General features: G+C 39.7%; 1 protein-coding gene across 2 annotated transcripts in view; it reads left to right on the plus strand.

Annotated features, from left to right (window-relative positions):
* Window positions 1-20,751, plus strand: part of NRG3 (neuregulin 3) — a 424,549-nt gene extending 403,798 nt beyond the window's left edge. Inside the window, exons 7-9 of one of the 2 annotated variants that reach the window (XM_087963965.1) lie at window positions 4,854-4,981; window positions 11,852-12,022; window positions 19,958-20,750. In XM_087963965.1, the coding sequence (XP_087820091.1) occupies window positions 4,854-4,981; window positions 11,852-12,022; window positions 19,958-20,465 (807 nt within the window). In that variant the 3' untranslated portion in view covers window positions 20,466-20,750. Of the gene's footprint in view, window positions 1-4,853; window positions 4,982-11,851; window positions 12,023-19,957 lie in introns of both variants that reach the window. The other variant, XM_087963966.1, reaches the window with a different exon arrangement.
* The last annotated feature ends 905 nt before the right edge of the window (window positions 20,752-21,656 follow it).

The following is a 21,656-nucleotide window of genomic DNA, read 5'->3' on the forward strand; positions in this document are numbered from 1 at the left end:
TTGAAGAGCATTTTTTTCTAAGCCTGAAGGGAAGTAAAGTTGAATACTTAAATTTTAATGAGATTCCGAATTTTCCATGCAGGACAGATTCTCAGCAGGAATGTCTACATGTTTGAGAAGCTGTGCAATTATTTAACTGGGAAATTACAGAGGGAAGATTTGGAGGTTGGAGAGAATGAAAATAGAATGGTTCCCTATTTAAATTTAAATGTAGTCTATAGGTTAGTTTTCAACAAAAATAAGAGTTATACTGATAATTAAAATAGATGTATGCTGGAAGACTTCAAAGAACATATATATATATATATATATATATATATATATATATATATATATATATATATATATATATATATATATATATATATATATATATATATATATATATATATATATATATATATGGTGTTCGGCTTGGTTCGGTATTTTCCCACGTCATTGTAGTTCTTTTAAAGTTGTAGCAACGTTTCAGCAGAATCTCATCTGCCATCATCAGGCTTCTGTATTGTGTCCGTCTGTGAGTCAGACTTTTACAGTGGTTTCAGATTTGAATTTGGGGCAGCCTATTGCTGTGCCAGAATGGTTTTTTCTTCATCCTGATTGGTTGGGAGTCTTGGTCTGTGTTTATTGGTCTCGGAGTTTGCTGTGTTCTGCTTGATTGGTGTCTCTAATATCTTCTGTCTGTTTTTTGGCTCTTTTTGTATCTTGATTGGCTGGCAGCATTGTGTTGCTTTATTGGAGGCCTTTAGTGCAGCTTGGCTTCGGGTAAATGGACGGCTATCATTAGTTAGGAAGCTGGGTTTCATCTGGGTGCCTGGTTGGGATGTGTTTGAGCTGGAGGTATCAGGGGATCTGTTTGTGCCCAGGTGTTTGCCTGGCTTGTGGTGTGGAGATTTTTTTGTTTGTGAGTGCAGGCTTCCAAATGATTGACAGCCTGGTGGAATCATCTCTTCTATTCATGCTTTCTGGTCTTTTTCAATCTCTATGGCTTCTCTGATGATTCTGTGATTAGGGTTTTCTATAGTGGCCAGGGTTTTGGTGCCATTGAAGTTGATGCTATGACCTGTGGCTTCCATGTGTTGGACTAGTGAGGAAGTGTGTTCCAGCTTTTTGACTGCATTTTTGTGTTCATCCAGGCGGGTGCTTATTCTTCTATTGGTCTGTCCAATGTATGTGGCCGGGCATGATGCACAGGGGACTTCGTATATGCCTTGGTTTTCCAGGTCAATTTTATCTTTGGGGTTGCTAAGGATGGCTGCTATTTTTCTGTCTGTTTTGAAGGCAGTCCTGATGTGATGTCTGTGTAGTACCTTACTAATTTTGTCTGTAGTACCTCTTATGTAGGGCAGGACAGCTGTTCCATAGGTCTGTTCATCTTCTGGGTCTCTATTATGTTTCAGTGTGTTTTTGTGGATCAAGCTGGTGATTTTGCTTTTGTGGAAGCCGTTGGCTGTCAGTACTTTAGTCAGGGTGCATAGTTCAGTCTTAATGTGTGTCTTGTCTGCCAGGCGTTTGGTTCTGGTAATTAGTGTTTTAGCCACGGAGTTTATCTGTGCTGGGTGGTGGTGGGATTGGGCGTTGAGGTAGCGGTTGGTGTGGGTTTTCTTCTGGTATATGGTGTGTCCTAGTGTGCCATCTGTTTTTTTGTAGATTAGTACATCTAGGAATGGTAGTTGTTTGTTTGTTTCTGTTTCCATGGTGAACTTGATTTTGGGGTGTGCGCTGTTTAGGTGTGTTAGGAAATTGTTTAGGTTTTCTTGTCCATGGGGCCAAATCACGAATGTGTCATCGATGTATCTTAACCATAGTTTGGGTTTGAGGATGGCATTGGCCAGGGCTCTGGATTCGAATTCTGGATGAACACAAAAATGCAGTCAAAAAGCTGGAACACACTTCCTCACTAGTCCAACACATGGAAGCCACAGGTCATAGCATCAACTTCAATGGCACCAAAACCCTGGCCACTATAGAAAACCCTAATCACAGAATCATCAGAGAAGCCATAGAGATTGAAAAAAGACCAGAAAGCATGAATAGAAGAGATGATTCCACCAGGCTGTCAATCATTTGGAAGCCTGCACTCACAAACAAAAAAATCTCCACACCACAAGCCAGGCAAACACCTGGGCACAAACAGATCCCCCTGATACCTCCAGCTCAAACACATCCCAACCAGGCACCCAGATGAAACCCAGCTTCCTAACTAATGATAGCCGTCCATTTACCCGAAGCCAAGCTGCACTAAAGGCCTCCAATAAAGCAACACAATGCTGCCAGCCAATCAAGATACAAAAGAGCCAAAAACAGACAGAAGATATTAGAGACACCAATCAAGCAGAACACAGCAAACTCCGAGACCAATAAACACAGACCAAGACTCCCAACCAATCAGGATGAAGAAAAAACCATTCTGGCACAGCAATAGGCTGCCCCAAATTCAAATCTGAAACCACTGTAAAAGTCTGACTCACAGACGGACACAATACAGAAGCCTGATGATGGCAGATGAGATTCTGCTGAAACGTTGCTACAACTTTAAAAGAACAACTACAATGACGTGGGAAAATACCGAACCAAGCCGAACACCATATATATATATATATATATATATATATATATATATATATATATATATATATATATATATATATATATATATATATATATATATATATATATATATATATATGCACTGAAAGATTACATATGCATATCTCTTTTATTCCAATCCTATTTTAAATTGTTTTTATTGGATTTTAGTAATAATTTGTGTTTGGAACTCTGCACTTTGATGTGGCCCATGGGCTAATCAATAAAGTAAACTAACGTACAGTATCTCACATGAAAGGAAAATGCAGCACTTTCTAAGAAAATACCTTGTGTTTCTTATTAAGATCTCTGAGAGTTCTTGGCTTTTGATCCTCATTTGAGAACAGTGTTCATGATTTTATTTAGAGAAGAAACAATAGAGCTATACTTTAAATTTCTATGTAATTTTGTGCATCTGTTTGACCCTAAATGGTCTCAGCTAAAAAATGCAAACATTGACTCATATGCATATTTCTGTAAATGCATATTCAGTCATGTTCTTCATAAACCATTCACCATTTCAATTTATTTTGTTCTTTATTTAATGCTTATTCTTAAGCCAAATGGTATCACGTGAAGGAGCATATTCAGTCATAGGGCATTAAAAATCCATATCTGGATTGCTACTGAAATTGTATTACATTGTATCTTAATCAACATTTGTACATTGTACTGGTATACACAGGGATGAAGGATTCAGTACAATCTATATTTGGATTGTTATTGAGATGTGGATTATTTATTTTATTGCCTTGCACCTTATCATAATCAACTTTTGTACATTGTACTGATATACATAGGGATGAAAGAGTATAAGAAGAAGCCACATTAAAAATGAGTTACTCAATAAATAAAATATTAGAGGGGGTCGTCATTGCTTAGTAAGACAGCATAGTGGAACATCTTCCAGATTTTTATTTATTTTATTTTATTGTTGGAATCTTGAAGAACCTCGATGCAAGAAACTGCTCTGGGTTTGGAACATTCTCAGCCTGCAAGTGCAAACATCCGTGCTTCTCAGGTGCAAAGAATCAGAACCACATATCTTACTTCAGTTAAGCTGATTTAATTCTTATACCTATAAACAAGAATCTAGTCAACTAACAAGCACTAAATTGGCGCTAAATAAGAGTCAATGGAATTCAAGAGGGATGGACTTAGATCACTTGTGATAATATGATGACTCCAGGCTGATTCCTCTCTTGACTCCACGCTCAGGCTGTTCCTGCTCTTCTTCTATAATACTGGCTTAAAATGTCCTGCCTCCATTGTCAGTGTTTCTGGTGTCTTTGTTTTCAGGCATTGCTTGCCAAAATAATGGATAAAGTCCAATGGAGTCAATAAATCTTGAGATTACTTAGATGCTTTAGGTAATGTCAGTGGCAGGAAGAATTCCTGAGCCCAGGAACATCTCACAATTACAACCTGAGATCCTTGAAGTCAGAGGTCTGCATACAGTTCCCCCACCCCAAGCCTTGCCAGACATTCCCAGGAATAAATAGATAGGATAATGCAATGCATATACATTGTATGTAATGAATTACATTTAGCTTTTGTTTTGATCCTATTCATTTCTCTTTCTTGGTCCTGCTATTTCTATTCTATTCTATTCTATTCTATTCTATTCTATTCTATTCTATTCTACTCTACTCTACTCTACTCTACTCTACTCTACTCTACTCTACTCTACTCTACTCTACTCTACTCCATTCCATTCCATTCCACTCCACTCCACTCCACTCCACTCCACTCCACTCTACTCTATTTTTGGAGTACAATAATCCTCACCTTGGAAAAGTAATTCACCTCTAACAAAAGTGAACCAATGGCCTACCTTAGCTTAAAGAACAGCACTACATTCATCCAAACCATCATAGATGGAGAGGGGGGTGATTTGGCAAGACCAATGTTACAGTGGCTTATGTGCCATTTATTCTCACTGTATTTATGGATTAGGATCCAGATTTAATGCAACCAGGATCATCTGGAGATGAACATTTTTTTTCACAGGATATATTTAATTTGAGCAAAGACACGATGGGCATCAGTTGGTGGTGAACTGGATTGAAGCTGTCCGCCAGATCTATTGTACAATGATGTCCAGTTCTGAAAGTGTTTAACATACTCCTTTGTATCCTTCCTTCCTTCCTTCCTTCCTTCCTTCCCTCCCTCCCTCCCTCCCTCCCTCCCTCCTTCCTTCCTTCCTTCCTTCCTTCCTTCCTTCCTTCCTTCCTTCCTTCCTTCCTTCCTTTCTTCCTTCCCAGTATTCAACAACAAGAAGACACCCAGAGCCAGTGATGGGGAAAATGATGGAATCTAGTTTTTCAGGCACTCAGTCCTTCCCTGAAGCTTTGTCTACAGACAGAGGAGGCCAGGCTGCAAAGCCACATAGGTAAGGACGTGGATTTTTTTTTTTTAAATCGGTGTTTCTTTTGTGAGACAAATGCAAGGCAGATGAACATGGTCACTTAGGAAACATTTGCAGTCTGGAGATATTTAAGAGAACCTCCATTTGTTTGTTAAGCAGGGAGCATGGAGAGTCTTCTCCTATGTCGAAGCCATTATTTCAGCTGTTGGATTGCCCCCTTTCCCTTTTCTATCAAGAGCCTAGACTCAAAGGAGTGTTAAACAAGAGTCACAGGCCAGCTAGGAAGATAATTGTTTCCCAGTTACACAGAGGGGTCTTTCTGCTGCCAATCCTCTTATCAGTTCATAAGGGGCATGCATAAGTGCACCATTGTGACTACTGTCCCTGTCCTATTGTCCCCATTTATTCGTACCTATTTCCTGTATTCTTACTCATGTTTATACTTATACCCATTATCTTGTAAGCGATTGACAAATCAAATAAATAAAATAATAAATAAATAAATAAAGTGAATGACCCACCCACCCAAAGGGAGGCTGCAGAACTGACTTGTGCTGGCAAATACGTTTCAGTGTAAAAAAGAGAAAGGGCGGGTGGGAGTTACTCTGCATTGTGCCTGTAACCAGCAAAGGCTGGTTAAGTGTGGTCTTTCTATTTCTTTCTATTGGCTGATAGGGACTGAGAGCAAAGGAGAGTGGATCCATGTGAGCATATTGGTCATGATGTATCTCTATCTTCATCTCCATCTCTATCTCCATCTCTATGTCTAGCTATCATATCTCACTCGCTCTCATCTCCCTCCTCTCCCTCTCTTTATCTCTCTATTTTTCTAACTATCTAGGCATGCTGTGGTCCATGGAATCTTGAAGAGTTGGAAACAACTTAGCAGCTGAACAACATCTATCTATCTGTCTGTTTATCTATCTATCGATCTATCATCTGTCTGTCTATCTATCATCTAGTTTATATGCTACTCAACTATCAAGCAACTCTGGGCAGCTTGCAATGCCATAAATAACAGTATAAAACAATTACAAGATTAAAAACATTAAACTATTGGACACTGGAACTTAAAAAGAAACATTAAAACTGACAACAAGCCAGAAACAAAGGACCTTATATTGTCAGTCTGTCTGTCTATCTCATCTATCAGAAAATGACCCTTAATTGCATGTTCTTTATGACCACAAGATTTGATTATCAATCAGACAAAGATAATTTTTTTGAGATTCACCAGAAACTCCAAAATAAGTAATGAATGAGTAACCCAGAATTTTTTTTAAAAAAGGCAGAAAGTAGGCAGAATTTGAGAAGACTTGACTGAAAATTGTATAATGTGTGACTTACAGCATCAGCTGATCAATTGTTGGTGAAGTGTGATTCACACATTCAGAAAGTGTCGGATTGAACTGATGTAGCACTTAGATGCAGTGATAGATATGCAAGAATGGGCATTTCAGTGAAAGAAGAGTATTAATTTTACCCTCATGCTATATTTACAGAGAAAATCCATAAAAAGATGTTCTGTTGTTGGCATATTACCTTAGTCCTACACTAGCTGTAAACATAATAGTTCATTTTCCAAATGTTGCTGGATAAATAACATTCAGTTTGGATAATTCCCTCATATACGGTGGTGCAGAAATTGTTGAATCTTAACAGTTGAATTCCCTTCTCAATCTGTGACATTTTAACTAAAATGTACAAAGCCATATATATTCTAAGAAAGTATAGTGAATTAGCTTTGAATATGCTAGCTGCTGCAATGGTATTTTATGAGAAAGTATGCTTAATTCCTTCTGTGGAAGAATGCCTATTTAAGCACACTTTGATGTATAAAATAACTCTGCATCATAAAAGGAGACTTGACACAGAATTTAATTCAAACTGGGAAGCGTTCTGAGTCTTCAATGCATTCAGTGTGTGCATTTGTACCACATCCAAAATTTGACCCAAAGGTGTTTTTTCAAGAGGCAACTGGACTTTTCAACTGGACTTTTCTTTTCCTTGGAGAAGGTTCGCTTTGCATCCAAAGAGCTTCTTCATCTCTGACTGGATGGTGGGGAATGGAAGGATTTATATTCCTTGCAGACAGCTGGTCATTTGCATACTTTAAGAGGAAGGATGTCAAACTGATGGCCTGCAGGCTGGATGCATCATGCGCAGGCCACATCCACCCCATCTCCGCAAATGGAAAAACAACATGGTGAAACATCATGTGATGGCAATGTGACACAACGAGTTTGACACCCATGTTTTAGAGGGGCGTTGAGGCCACCTGGGGATTTATCTGTGTCCTTAGGATCACCTGAGTGGTGCAAATAGCTGGAGAGCCTTCTTGGAACTGGTGGAAGGAGCTGTGTTGTAGTCTGGAGATAGATGAGGTTGTGTCCCTCCCCTTCTGTTGAGAGAGGGCTGCTCAATTTGGACCTAGATGGCTCTATAAATCCTTCCCTTCCCCACCATCCAGTCCGAGCTGGAGAAGCTTCTTGGATGAGAAGCGAAATGTCTTCAAAAGATACAAGAAAGTCCAGTTGCCTCTTGAAAAAGCACCTTTGGGACAAGCATGACCTGGATGATGGAGAATCTCCATAGACACCCAAAATGGAGTTAGTGTCTGCATAAAGTTTATATTTTGTTTTTACAGGATTCTTAAATTAAAACAGACTTTTTATGAGTATGGACAGAATTTATTATCCTTCAGAAATTTATTTTATGAAATATACTGTGTGCCATTCGTGATTCCTGATATTTATCCATTGCTTAGGTAAATTCCAGTCTTTTAAAATGACGCAATGTTCACAATCAGTTAATGATATTGTGAAATATTGTAGTTTCTACATGTGTAAGCTCCTTGTTTACTTATTCATTTGTTTTCTACCTTTTACCCAGTCCTTTTGAGAGTAAAAATGAGAAGCTTTTTTTTAAAAAAAAATAGAATCATTAAATTTGAACTCTTAACAAAGTTTAGTGAAAGAAATACATTTTTAGCATTTTGATAAATCATGGGAGCCTGGGGAAAACATATGCCTCTTAGGATCATATTCTTTACACCAGTTGGTTGAGTTTCTAGCAATGGAAGCCTCTTGGAAGGACATGATGATGATATAAACCACAGGAAAGGTCTTTGTGGAAGAAGCTGCCAGGTTTGAGCTTTAACAGTTAATATTAAACACATTAAATTGTGCCTGGAGGCAATTTGGAGATAGTGCAGTCTCTTTCTTTCTTTCTTTCTTTCTTTCTTTCTTTCTTTCTTTCTTTCTTTCTTTCTTTCTTTCTTTCTTTCTTTCTTTCTTTCTTCTTTTCTTTCTTTCCTTCTTTCTTCCCTCCCTCCTTCCCTTCTTTCCTTCCATTTTTCTTCCCTTCCTCCCTCCCTTCCCTCCCTCCCTCTTTCCTTCTTTCCTTCTTTCTTTCCTTCTTTTTTCTTTCTTCCTTCCTTTTCTTTTTCTTCCCTCCCTCCCTCCCTTCCATTTTTATTCTCTTCCTCCCTTCCCTCCCTCCCTCCCTCTTTCTTTCTTTCTTTCTTTCTTTCTTTCTTTCTTTCTTTCTTTCTTTCTTTCTTTCTTTCTTTCTTTCTTTCTTTCTTTCTTTCTTTCTTTCTTCTGCCATGTTTAATCAGAGTTCAAGATCACTATGAGTTTATTCCATGATACCTAGACACACAAAAATCTGATCAAGGCCAATTGGTGCCAGATAAGAGTCAATGGATTTTTTAGGGGGAAGAGGCTGGACATGGGTCTCTTACAGGATTGTACGGACTACAAACTGATGAAGCATTTGAGCCCCTCCCTCGGGCTCAGCTTGGTCATCTGCTACAGCATATTCTGATCTGCTTTTCTAGCCCTTGAGTGGATTTCTGCACATGGAATGGATCCACCTGTGCTGAAGAAAGGTAGATGAGGAAGAACAAGCAGGGCTTAATGATGAGGCATAAGGCTTCCAATGCTTTTCTCTGAGCATTGCTTTAAGTTAGTTAACATTGTGGATTGCATCTAATTATTGTTATTATTTTGCTTTTCTCCAAGAAAACAAAACAACACACATTTCCCCCCTACTTTCTTCCCATAATAATAGCCCTCTATAATAAGCTGGATTTAGGTAGCAAATAATGGGCAGAAAGTTGAATTCCAAAGTTGAACTGGGACTTGAAATTCAAGTCAACAGCCTATCCACTGCATGTGCTACATCATAGTCATAATGTTAGCCTTGTAATGTATAAACAGATTTGAGTTAAAGAGATTTGAGCCTGAGGTGATTTATAAGCTTGCTTTTGTACATTTTACAAATCAGATATTTAATAAATCAAAGGGGGGAGAGATGGGGAATAGGCTTCCAAATATAGTGATTAATAAACCTAAAGTTGATGTTCTTCATCATGTAGCTCCTTAAAATTACTTTATGCTATTAGATTATGAGTGTTACACATAGGTGATATATTACTCATCTGCCTGATTTCATATTTTGGTCCTGCATCATCACTGAGTGACATACAGCACTTTTGAAACACATCTTGATTTATTGCTGACTTACAGCATTTTTAAAATCTTACACAGAAACGGGAAGTGAAAACGTTAGAATTATGAGCATCCAGTGTTCCCGAAGCAGAGTTTTGAATATCTATTAAGCAAATCACTTACAGAAAGTCTGAGAAGTTTTTGAAAATTATAAGTTACCATTGATCAGTGAAGGAATCACATAAGTTTATGTGATGTTGTGGGGCTTTTAAATTTTTGATAAACATAATACAAATTAAACTAAAAGGGAAAGAAAAAAAATCCAGAAGGTTTTTTTAAAAAGGGACTTCCAGAGGAAGAAATGGTGGACTGATGTGCTAAAATGTGTAGCTCTCCTTGGGAGATGATTAAAATTAAAGTAAGAGCTGGTAAATCAGCCCTTCCTCCCCAGACAAAGAAAAGAGCTGAGATTGCCCACAAATGTCCCAGACAGTTGCTCCTCATGAGAAGACAACAGGATAGAGATCTCTGGTGGGCTTAGAACTCTGGGAGATATTTTGCTCACCGCATGCTTAGTATCTTTGAAAGGACACTTGCTCAAGTTCACATACTTGCTGTTCTAATCACTTTTAGAAATTACAAGTTAATTGTGTTTCAGATATTAGGAATCCTTGGAATCAAAAAGTGTTATAGCACCAGGTGAATTTATTTCAAAGAAAGGAAAGTGTTCACTAAAAGTTTAAGAACTTTTTTTTTTTTAATAAATTGCAAACACGTGCTTGAAACTTTGATTTTAGAAACTTACAAACAGACAAAGAGTCCAGATAAGTTTGAAATAAAATTTTGGAATTTATTATAAAGAATTCTTCCCATGGGAAAATGGTGTTTTTTTTAAAAGATACAATTTAAAAATCTGGACAGTAGAGGGAACTAAAGATTACAATTAAAAGGAAAAGAAGATCTTGATTTGATTTACAATTACAGAGCAAAGCAAAACATTCTGACATATTGGAGGATATTTTTGAACAATGAACTCAAAACTTAATTTTAATAGTGTCAACAGAAACATGTGCCTCTATGAATAGACTTCTAAAAGATGTGGCATGGAAACAAGCTCTGTCTGAGAACATGGGCTGGGCTGCTGCCTGGTCAGGCGAACCCAGTGGTGGGATTCAAAAGTTTTTACTACCGGTTCTGTGGGCGTGGCTTGGTGGGCGTGGCAGGGGAAGGATCCTGCAAAATCCCCCTTCCCTCCCCACCCCACTAACCTGCTTTCCAATTCCATTCTCCTGTGCAGGGCAACCAAAGGAGACCCAGACGATCAGCTGGGACTCGATGTGAGGCAGAGAAGAGATGGGGTTGGCAAGTCCAGTCAGAGGTGGCATTGGCTGGTTCTCCGAACGACTCAAAAGTTCCGGTACCGCTTCTCCAGAACTGGTCTGAACCAGCTGAAGACCACTTCTGTGTGAACCCTTAGTTGTGATCACTGGCTGGGCCTGCCCACCTGCCCTTTCCATATATAACTAATTTTATGACTCATTCCCCCCATCCACATTGCCCAGCTGAGTTTCACGCCACCCCTGAGTTTCACGCCACCAGAGCTGCCTGAGTTGATTAGCTGCATGTTTGAAGCTTGATTTCTGACCCAAAGGGGTGCGTGCAAGTGAAACAAGCACATGTACACTCACACCAGAGAACTGGTTGTGCAGCCCACCTCTGCTGAGAACTTCAAGACTGAGTTGATAGTGGGTTTATGAATGACAGGTTACAAGAAAGACATGGATAAAAAGTTACACTGGAAAGAAAGGAAGGAAGGAAAGAAAGAAAAAGGAAGGAAGGAAGGAAGGGAGAGAGAGAGAGAGAGAGAAAGAGAGAGAGAGAGAGAAAGAAAGAAAGAAAGAAAGAAAGAAAGAAAGAAAGAAAGAAAGAAAGAAAGAAAGAAAGAAAGAAAGAAAGAAAGAAAGAAAGAAAGAAAGAAAGAGAAAGAAAGAAAGAAAGAAAGATTAAGGCTGTTAGAAATAAAAAGAATGAATACAAAATTGGTTTATTTGGCCAAGGTTAAAGTTGATGCATTGTTATCTCTACTCCATTAAGTAAGGGTTACTTAATGGACTTCTTGTGAAGACAAGACAAGAAGTAAAGCTTGTTAGAGAGGGATCCAATTTAGAAGTAAGGAGAAATTTCCGGATAGTGAGAATGATTAACCAGTGGAACAACTTGCCTCCAGAAGTTATGGTTACTCCCTCACTGGAGGTTTTCAAAATTAGACTGGACAACCATTTGAACCGGATGGTATAAGATCTCCTGCCTTGAGTGGGGAGTTGAACTAACACCTCGGAGGTGCCTTCCAACCCTATTATTCTGTGTTCTGTGTTACTGATGTAGTACAACTTTCCTTCCAAGAGCTGAACTCTGATGGTTTCTCCCTTTCTGTTCCTAGGAATTTTTCTTCGTGTTGCAATGCAGGTCAGCAACCTGGAATGTTGCACAGAAATGCCTTTCGAAGGACTCCTCCTTTGCCACGGGGTAGATTCAATGGCATTACAGGACCAGCATACCAACAACTAGAAGAGTCCAAGATCTCAGATCAGGATACGGGACCTTCTCAAGTGTAAGTAGGAGGAGACGAGACAAACCGGTCTACTATTGAGAATTATACTGAAGGAAGGCATGTGAAAATAAAAGAAAGGATACTTTTTAATGAAATCCTAACGTAAATTTGACAGAACTCTCTTCAAACAGTATCCATGATGGACTCAATTCAAACTTAATTGTGTTTAGACTCAGTTTGCAAATTTTAGTGGGACTGAATCTGTGATGCTCTATTTTATTAATTTTATTTACATTTCATATTTCTGAACTGCTCACCTTACTCAGAGATTTTAGTAAAAGATTAATCCACTAAATTAGTACTTAAAAGGTAAAGGTTCCCCTCGCACGTCTGTGCCAATTGTTTCCGGCTCTAGGGGGCACTGCTCATCTCCGTTACAAAGCCAAAGAGCCAGCGCTGTCCAAAGACGTCTCCGTGGTCATGTGGCCAGCATGACTAAACACCTTCGAAGGCGCATGGAACGCTGTTCCCTTCCCACCAAAGATGGTCCCCATTTTTCTACTTGCATTTTTTTCCTGCTTTCGAACTGCCAGGTTGGCAGAAGCTGGGACAAGGAACGGGAGCTCACTCCGTTACGTGGCACTAGGGATTCGAACTGCTGACCTTTCTGATCGACAAGCTCAGCGACTTAGCCATTGAGCTACTGCATCCCTTATAAAATTATAAGTTAAAATTAGTATTTACACGCTAAAAAATATGGTTAGGCAATTTCATTATCAGGATCAAGAAAGGGCCACAAAGCTTTTTACCAGGCAAGATGTTATGCAGAAAAACAAAACAAAAATGAAAAAAAACTAGGAACAAAGTCCCAAAATTAGATATTCCCATTAAGAAATCTGCAGTTCAAAGTGAGGTTCAGAATAGAGCATGTGAGTATATGAGTAGAATTAATCACACTCATTAGGATCTTAGAATCCATTTGCTCTAATTTATGTAGAAGTTTAAAAACATGACTCTAGATAGAAAATGTTCTGGAAAGTAGATCAATAGACAATCACTGATTAATATTAATCTCCAGGTTGTTGATTTTGGTGAGGCACTGAGGTTTCTCTTTGATCTTTTGTTGTTGTTAGTCATAGTAATTGGAACCACTTATCTCAAAAATTGACTATGGTTGTCCAGATAAATCTATTTTCAATTAGGAAATCTCAGCATAATGCAAGTATCCAAGTTTCAGTGGCCTCTGCCTGAAGAACAAAGCAAGCAGTTGTCCCCAAATTTAACCTAAATCCTCTGTCTCTTTTCCACAGACCTTCCTCAATCTCTGTAGTAACTCTATAGTTATTTGTAAGAGCTGCTTGGGAGATGCCCAACATGGCTATGCTCCCTTGGCCTGCAGTTCAGACTTTTCCCTTTTCAAAGAACAATGTTTTTTCTCTACCTTTCAAGCAGACCTGCTGATGTGCATGGCAGAGAGAAGGTGTGAGTTCAAATTCAGACGCTGGCTGGCATTTAGATTGGTAGAGGCTGCAATGTTACACATGAAAACTGACTACACCCAGTGAAGAAACTTACTGGAATTGTACTCCTAACAGCAAACATTGCTCCTTGCAGGAGGTCAACTAGGTTTGGAAGGACCAAGGTTTTCCATGGCCTGCCCATGATAGAGAAAGACAAGAAATGAGGCAGATTGGAAAGTCTATGGTTCCATTTAGAATTGTGCCTTGGAATCTGGAGGTGGAAGAATTAAATTTGAGCCACTCCACTTTGGAAAAAAAATAACTTCAACTCTAGGATAAATGAATGAAAGATTAAAAACCCCTACAACTTCTTTGTTTGTAGGGGAACAGGGCACAATAGCAGCTAGGGTGGCCTACATAATAGGGGACCTCACACTGAAAAGCACCGGCAGGATGAGTGAAGGACTCTCTGGTTTCCCAAAGCCTAGAGAGGCACATTGAGGTTCTTCTGAGGCAGGGGTATCAAACTCAATTTCATTGAGGGCTGCATCAGAGTTGTGTTTGACCTCAGGGGGCCAGGGTGGGCATGACCAGCTCAACATCACTTGTGGGGGGGTGCCTGTGGTGGCCCAAGTGCTCTGCTAGCAAAAACGGGCTCCCAAGCTCCGTTTTCAGCTGTGATGGCCTCCTGCAACCCTCTGCCAATGAAAACGGAGCTCAGGAGGGCCGTACGTGGCTCTCCCAAGTTCTGATTTTTGCTGGCAGAGGCACCATGGGCCGGTCCTTCGCTTTTTCCAAGGCAGCCCCATGGGCCCTGTGGGCCAGATCCGGCCCCTGGGTCTGGAGTTTGACACCCTTGTTTCTAAGGGGTTTCCTTTATTGTTCCTCACCTCTAGAGAGATATCTTGCAAAACTAAAGCCAACTACTTGCACCATGAAATGCACATTTTGGGAATGATTAGGGAGGGACTGTCTTCTCCCTCTTCCTCCCACCCAAACTATCCAAACTCTGCTGCCTTTTGCTCAGGGGTAGGATTCTACCAGTTCGCACCTATTCCCTAGAACAGGTTGTTAACATTCTAAGCAGTTCGGAGAACCAGTTGTTAGAAGAAATTACTGGCCTAATCCTGTAAGGAAGGCAGGAAGGAAACATTCTGGTGTTGCTTACAGAAACTGCCTCTCCATTAACCCTTATTACATTCTTGGCAGGACTAGACTTCCTGTCTCAGGAACGTCTCTGGAGTTTTTTTCACCTCCTTTGTGTGGAGTGACCATTTAAAGTTACAATGGCACTGAAAAAAGTGACTAATGACCATTTTTCACACTTACGACTGTTGCAGCATCCCCACAGTCATGAGAGGCCAGGCGAGGAGATGCGTGCCTCGATGTGAGTGATATAGAGTTGACCACACCCAGCCAATAACATGACCACCAAGCCATGTGCACCCAGTCACATGACCACCAAGCCACACCCACCACCTAAGCCACACCCACAAAACCGGTTGTTAAAAAAATTGAATCCCACTCCTGCTTTTGCTACTCCAAAATGCATTCTTTCTCTCCTGGGAAAATCCAGTTAGCATTCGACCACAGGGACATCCCAACAACCTCCTAACCATAAAAGAAGGATTCTGTAAATTTGACATACTGAACCAATCGTCCCTGTGTTCCAACTTTAAAAACAAAAATGATAACAACCGATTCAAAGTAAAACCTTAGTTTTATATATTCTGAAGACACAGTGGCTTAAAAAGACCTACAGTAGAAAATTGTTAATCGACCTGCCCAAGGTTTCCAAAATCATAATGTCCCATGTCTTCTGCTCTCTAAGGCAGAAGCCTCCAACCTCGGCAACTTTAAGAGCTGTGAATTTCAACTCCCAGAATTCTCCAGCCAGCATGACTGGCTGGGGAACTCTGGAAGTCGAAGTCTACAACTCTTAGAGTTGCCAAGGTTGGAGGCTCCTGCTCTAAGGGATGGCTTTCTAAACTGCCAACATTGGCATGCCTTCTTTAAACATCACCCTCTCGTTGCAATCATGCAGATGAGGCCAATCCTTGGTGGAACATAAAGCCATGAGGTTGTGCATTGATGACATTGTTCTGTGTAAGAGAGAAATAAGATCTCCTTGAGAAAGGAGTTTGTTTCCTCAGAAATAATTTAAGGCAGATCAATACCAGACATGTAGGCATGTTGATTGGCATGGTTCTGTGTCTTCCAAAGTTTCCCAAAATGGTTCTTGAGAAGACAAGTGTAAGCAGGCAAGATAGGAACCGCAGAAAGAAACCTAGGTTGGTGCAGGCTACTTGGCACAGAAAAAGTTTCTGAACTGAGTGAAGCTGCCAAAAGTGGAGAAAGCTTGGCAAATAGGAACAGAGCTGCTCCAGAGTCTGGCATTTGTGAAAGAACCATTCAGAGTTGAGTAACTATGCCAGATGGGGCAGGTGTGCAGCCTGGAAGCTACACAGGTGTAAGATGAGACATTCATAGCCATTCATTGGGCCATTTTGGTCAAAACCAGCTGGATTGTCATCACATGGCAGGCACAAAGGCCTACAGGCTGCCTCCAGCAAAGAGGCAAGTGTGGGCATACAAGCCAGCAGGGGCTTGGCAGCACACGGGCAAGAAATGACGTATGCATCTATTTAGCACATTCCTTAGATCAAACGCGCAGGTGGCATGATGGGGCCCACGGAGTAAGGACACATGACATGCAGCTGAAAAGTGGGTGGCCTTGGAAAGTCAGCATCATACAATATTTTTGAGGCCTGGTTAAAAATACGGGAGAATCCTTGAACCTACAAGTATTCCTTTAGCCTGAATGAATATTTGAAAACTTCCCCCAACTCTCTACGCCCTGAACAATCAGAGCTACAAGTCTGGAGGATTGTAGGGAAATAATATAACAATTGACAAAAGCATCAGCAGAATGAGGAGAAACCCTTACTTGTTCTCAGGATTCAGTATGGATACTCCAGAGTCTTGATAATTGTGAGCAAATCTGGATTGATCCTGCCACCTCAAGTCCTACAGTTCACATCTTCAGAGAGGTAAACATAAGTAGATATCTCATTGTCCCTGCTGAGTTACCCCAAACCTCAGCTACAAAAGCCCTCCTTTCTGTGTTCAATAAAGAGAGAGTTTCAGGTTTCTTCTAAGGGACCTTCTCTGACTTTAACTTCTGTATCTGATCAAAAAGGATTGCCTTCATTTTCCTCTCCTCCCCCCTTTAACATGACTTGTTTGTTTGTTTGTTTGTCAAGCATGTATGAGAAAACAAGTATAAGTATGATCATAACATATAAACATATAAGCATAAACAGGTATATGTATATAAATAATAAATGAGTACGAATACATGGATAAATGGGAACAGTATCACTCATCTTCTGTGTTCTGGAAAATCCTCACCAGCTCATCCTTCCACTGTTGTGAGAAGATACTGAGATATTGTTTCCATTTGTATTCTTTCAACCCAGGTTAACAATGCCATCCAAATACTTTGCATAAAAGTATTTATATATACAATGGAGATAGAACACGATGAGAGAGAGCGACACCCTCTCATGGCCTCCCTTATATAGACAGCTTCTTAAAGTGGCAATAACCCTGCTGACCCATCCTCAGTCATAAAGTGGCAATAACCCTGCTGATTCCTCCTCTTTGCATCAGCATTTACAACAGCTGGTCAGCTATTAAATCTTCATTACCTTAACAAATGTCCTCCAGTAATGCAGCCTAAACCAAACCAACACAGGAGATATTTCACAAGAAAAATGTATCTGGCACTAATCACTAATTCACTCACTAATCACTGAGCTTGGTGGCCTCCAGAATAGGTCCAACATAATGTTGGTTATACTACATTGGCTTGTTCAATGTTTTCTTGGCATCTCTCTGCTCAACCAGACTGCTTGAGATGCTGCTGGATGGATGAGCATCAGCTACACTCCACAGCATCAAAGTCCAGAGCTATCTGCTTCTCCTGCAAGATTGTGGATATCCTGGGATATGTAATATTTCCCCTGTAAAAGGACATCTCTAGTAGTTCCTCTATCTGGATCTACCAGATAAAAATCATAGCACTCACTAGTTCAAAGCCAAGATAGATAACATCCTAATGTCTTCTGGTCCTCTAATGGTTGTCCAGATTTTTACAGTCCAGAACTGATAGATGGATTTAATAATCTATACAATAGTTAAGTCTACCTAATTAAAAAAAAGTCTTTTTTAAATAATCTTGAATGAAAAAGCACAAAACCTTAACAGCAAAGATGGCATGCTTATTGGGCAATCCTTTGACTTCTGACCGTAATGAAACCCAGACTTTCTGTCATAAGTCTTGACTGTCATAAGTTGAGGCACCCATGTGACCGGCCCTGATGTTGTGAGGTTTTGGTGTGGATTTTTTGTGTGTGTGTGTGTGGCAGTTGATAAGTGGAGATTGTAATTGTTAAATGAATGAATGTATTATCACGGGTGTTTTTTGCCAGAAGCCAGCTGAAATGGCCACAAACTGGCAAAAACATCCTACATCATAGTCATGTGACCACCTCACACTGCAACCAGCCACACAGGTGATCCAGGTGATCAGGTGACCACTAGGGTGGTGTGCAGTCATTGGATCCCTGGAACTGGGTCATTAACCTTTGGAGACTCCATTGTAACTTTGAACAGTTGCCGAGCAACCAGTCATTAAGCGAGGACTACCTGTATAGACTAGACATATTTCTCGCATCCAGTTGTTTAAAATAGTAATATGTACCTGGTATCTATGTACCCTACTCAATATAAGGAGATACTCCTTAAGGAATCCTGTTTGCAGGCCATTTTGGTTGTCCTAGAATTAATTTTTAATTTCTTTGCTTTGATGTTTAATGCGTAATAAAAAGAAAGAAGAAGAATCATGTACGCACTGAATCTCAGCTTCTCTTAGATCAAATACCCTAGAGTCTTTCCGCCAGAGAAAAACAATCTTCTTAGCTGAGGCTCACAGACAATGCATTTACAATTCTTCATGCCTTAATAGATTCCAAATTTCTGGAATATAATTTAACATCACATTCACATCTTTGACCCTTATTTCTTTTCCCAATGCACTATTTACAACCTTATGAATATTAAATCAAAAGGTGTCAACATAGAACAGGCCCTAAACATATTTTTTCAATTACACCATCAGGCTTATATTTTGACCTTTATTGCTTCCTGGAACTCAAGCAATTTATTTCAAAAACCATTATGGACTCCCCTGGAAAGTTATTATCTTTTCCCTTTAATAGTTTAGCAGGGCCTTGGTTCTTATTTTACTCATAACTCAGTTGCTTTCCCCATATCAAAAGCTTTAAAACATATTTTGGAATCTGTTGAGAAGGTGCGTCAGATATGATCGCAGGCAAACTTGACATTATAAGATAATCCGACCCTGACGATTGCTGACAAACCATTCTTCTGGAATTAATGGAGAAAATAGACATTAACATTTTGGTCCAGCTCATTGCTAATTAAAACTTTTAAATGTTTCACAACAATAACTTGGATGATGTAAGATTGCTGAGTGACAACATGTACCATTAAAACCCCTTGTTGCTGAATCTAGATTTATTTTCTGAATCTAGAGAAATTTTCACTTTCAGTATATTAAGAGACATGGTTAATTCACAATTTGGAATATGGAATTGGACTGTCCTATTTCAAAATATCAATGGGCTATGGTAATTAAAGGACGTTTGGAAACGAGAACAGCCAAGAAATTTTCCAGTGAGCATAGAAAGGCTGCTGAAGTCAAAGTGATAGAATGACATGAAGGTATAGGATAGGTGGTACCTGGCTCAACAGTGAGAGGGATCTAGATGTCCTAGTGGACAATCACTTAAGTATTAGCCAGCAGTATGCCCAAAAAAGCCAACACAGTCCTGAGCTACTACAACAGATGGATAACAGCAAGACCACAAGAAGTGACAGTACCCCTCCAGACTGCTCCGGTGATGCCACATACAGAATATTGTGTCCAGTTTTGGTCACCCTGTTATTAAAAAAGATGCTAAGATTCTAGAAAGAGTACAGAGAAGGGGAACCCAGATAAGGAGGGAACTGGAGGCTAACTCGTACAGTGAACAGATGAGGGAATGAAGTATGTTTAGTCTAATGAAAAGGAGGTTTAGGAATGATACGATAGCAGTCTTCAGTACTTGAGGGGCAGTCACAGACAAGAGAAGATTGTCTTATTCTCCAAAGAATGAGGGCAAGACAAGAAACAACAGATGGAAGTGCCTCAGAGGGAAATCCAATTGGTAGTGAGAACAATTAATCAATGGAACAGCTTGCTTCCAGGAGTTGTGGGTGCTCCATTGCTGGAGGTTTTCAAGAAGAAATTGAACAGCCATTTGTCAGGGATGCTGTAAGGACTCCTCTCTAGAAGGCTTCCAAGGTCTCTTTCCTCCTATGATTGCATGATGTTCTAACAGCAAAGCACCTGATGTGTTGACTTCTTGTCTCTTATAAATGAATGATTCTCATGTATTTTCCTCCTTAGGTTATCTCCTGGTTCAAAAACACCACAGAACGCTTCAATAAATATGCAACTGCCTTCAAGAGAAACAAGCTCTTATTTCAAGAATGCGGCTCCAAGAAACATGGGGGGCTACTCATCACCAAGAGCCAATTCTGTTCCCATCATCCCTTCGGTGGGCTTAGATGAAGCCTGCATGCAGACTCAAAACATTTCGGACATCACAGGCATCAAGTGGTGCAAGAACTCTTATTCCACCGAAATGGTCAACTTGAGTGCCCCAGCCAGCAGCTGTCTTATTGCAGAACAACAAGAAGTGAAACTATTGTTAGAAACTGTCCAGGAACAGATCCGAATTCTGACCGACGCAAGGAGGTCAGACAATTTTGACCCTTCCAAGGTCAAGGCGGAGAACAGTAGGAGTGGAAACACGGTTTTTCTGCCCATGAGCCCAGTGGCAAAATCAGAGCGAGATGAGGCACACTTTGTCTTAAAAAGTGAATCAAAAAGAGACTTGGCATCGATCAAGTGACTTTGACCCTGGGGGGGATGGGTGGGAGGGTAAGATGGGGGGAGGGGGCTGTATGGTTCTGTGCATTTGAAGCTTTGCTAAACAGGAGAGAGAGGAAATTACAAATTATTTATATGCATTAATTTAAGAACATCTACTTAGAAGAAACCAAATAGTCTATCGCCCTCATCTCAGTGTTTTTTAACAAAATATTTTTTTAACGGAAAGAGTTACCCTGTTGTATGACCCTTAACTAGAAGTTCTGTTGTTTGTTTATTATTATTATTATTATTATTATTATTATTATTATTATTATTATTATTATTATTATTATTATTATTATTATTATTATTATTATTATTCTGGTTGGTTTTCTTTCTTCCCTTTGTCCCGTTCTTTCACTTCTGCCCATCTCTCTTCTTCAGTTGTTCTTTCCAAGCCCATATATTCTCCACGACTTTATTGACTGAACTGTTAGTGGCATGTTTTCACCTAAATGAAACCATACTACAGTGCACTAAATCTCACTAAATCCCCACTAAAATGGTTTTGGAGCATTTTATCTAAAAGGTTTTCTGACAAGGAATTAATGACTTGTAATCCAAATCTTCAAAGTTCCCCAGGTATAATTTCACTCCTTCATTCTCCAGATCTACAGCAAACTAGGTTGCTAAACCCTAAGTCTTAGGCCACAAATTTGTAATATTAAAAGAAATACAAATGATAAAATCAATGACATACAACTCCGTGTTGTTTTGTCCAAACTTCTCCAGATTCTATGACTGATACCTCTCCCCGCCCCTCAGCTAGCCATGTTATCTGGGAGATGATGATCAAGCCAACCATTATATCTGAAGGAGAATATCAGAACATTGGCTTAAGTGAAAAAACTAAACATCATAAGAGGAACATTTTCGCAAGTAATAAACTATTTGCCTGGGTTAATTAAATTTATTATGAGGGGGAGGGTGAAGGGAATTTGGAAAGGGTTTTCATTTTGTCTTTTGTGAGGGACTTTTTTCTTAAAATTTTAAGAAAATCCCAAAGTGCTTTTACGTAAGGCTAGCAACATTCCTCCGGAGAAGGTTCCTTCCCTTTCATTAATGCAAATAGACTTTTCTCCTGTATGACTTTCACTGTTTATTGCCATGTCAAGATTCACATTCTAATACTCTAGCAAATATAAATATTTTACAACTCCCTTTTCTAACC

This window comes from Notechis scutatus, chromosome 4 (genome assembly GCF_049901735.1).
Source record: "Notechis scutatus isolate UNSWTSFEM ecotype Mainland chromosome 4, rNotScu1.2, whole genome shotgun sequence".
NCBI lineage: Eukaryota > Metazoa > Chordata > Lepidosauria > Squamata > Elapidae > Notechis > Notechis scutatus.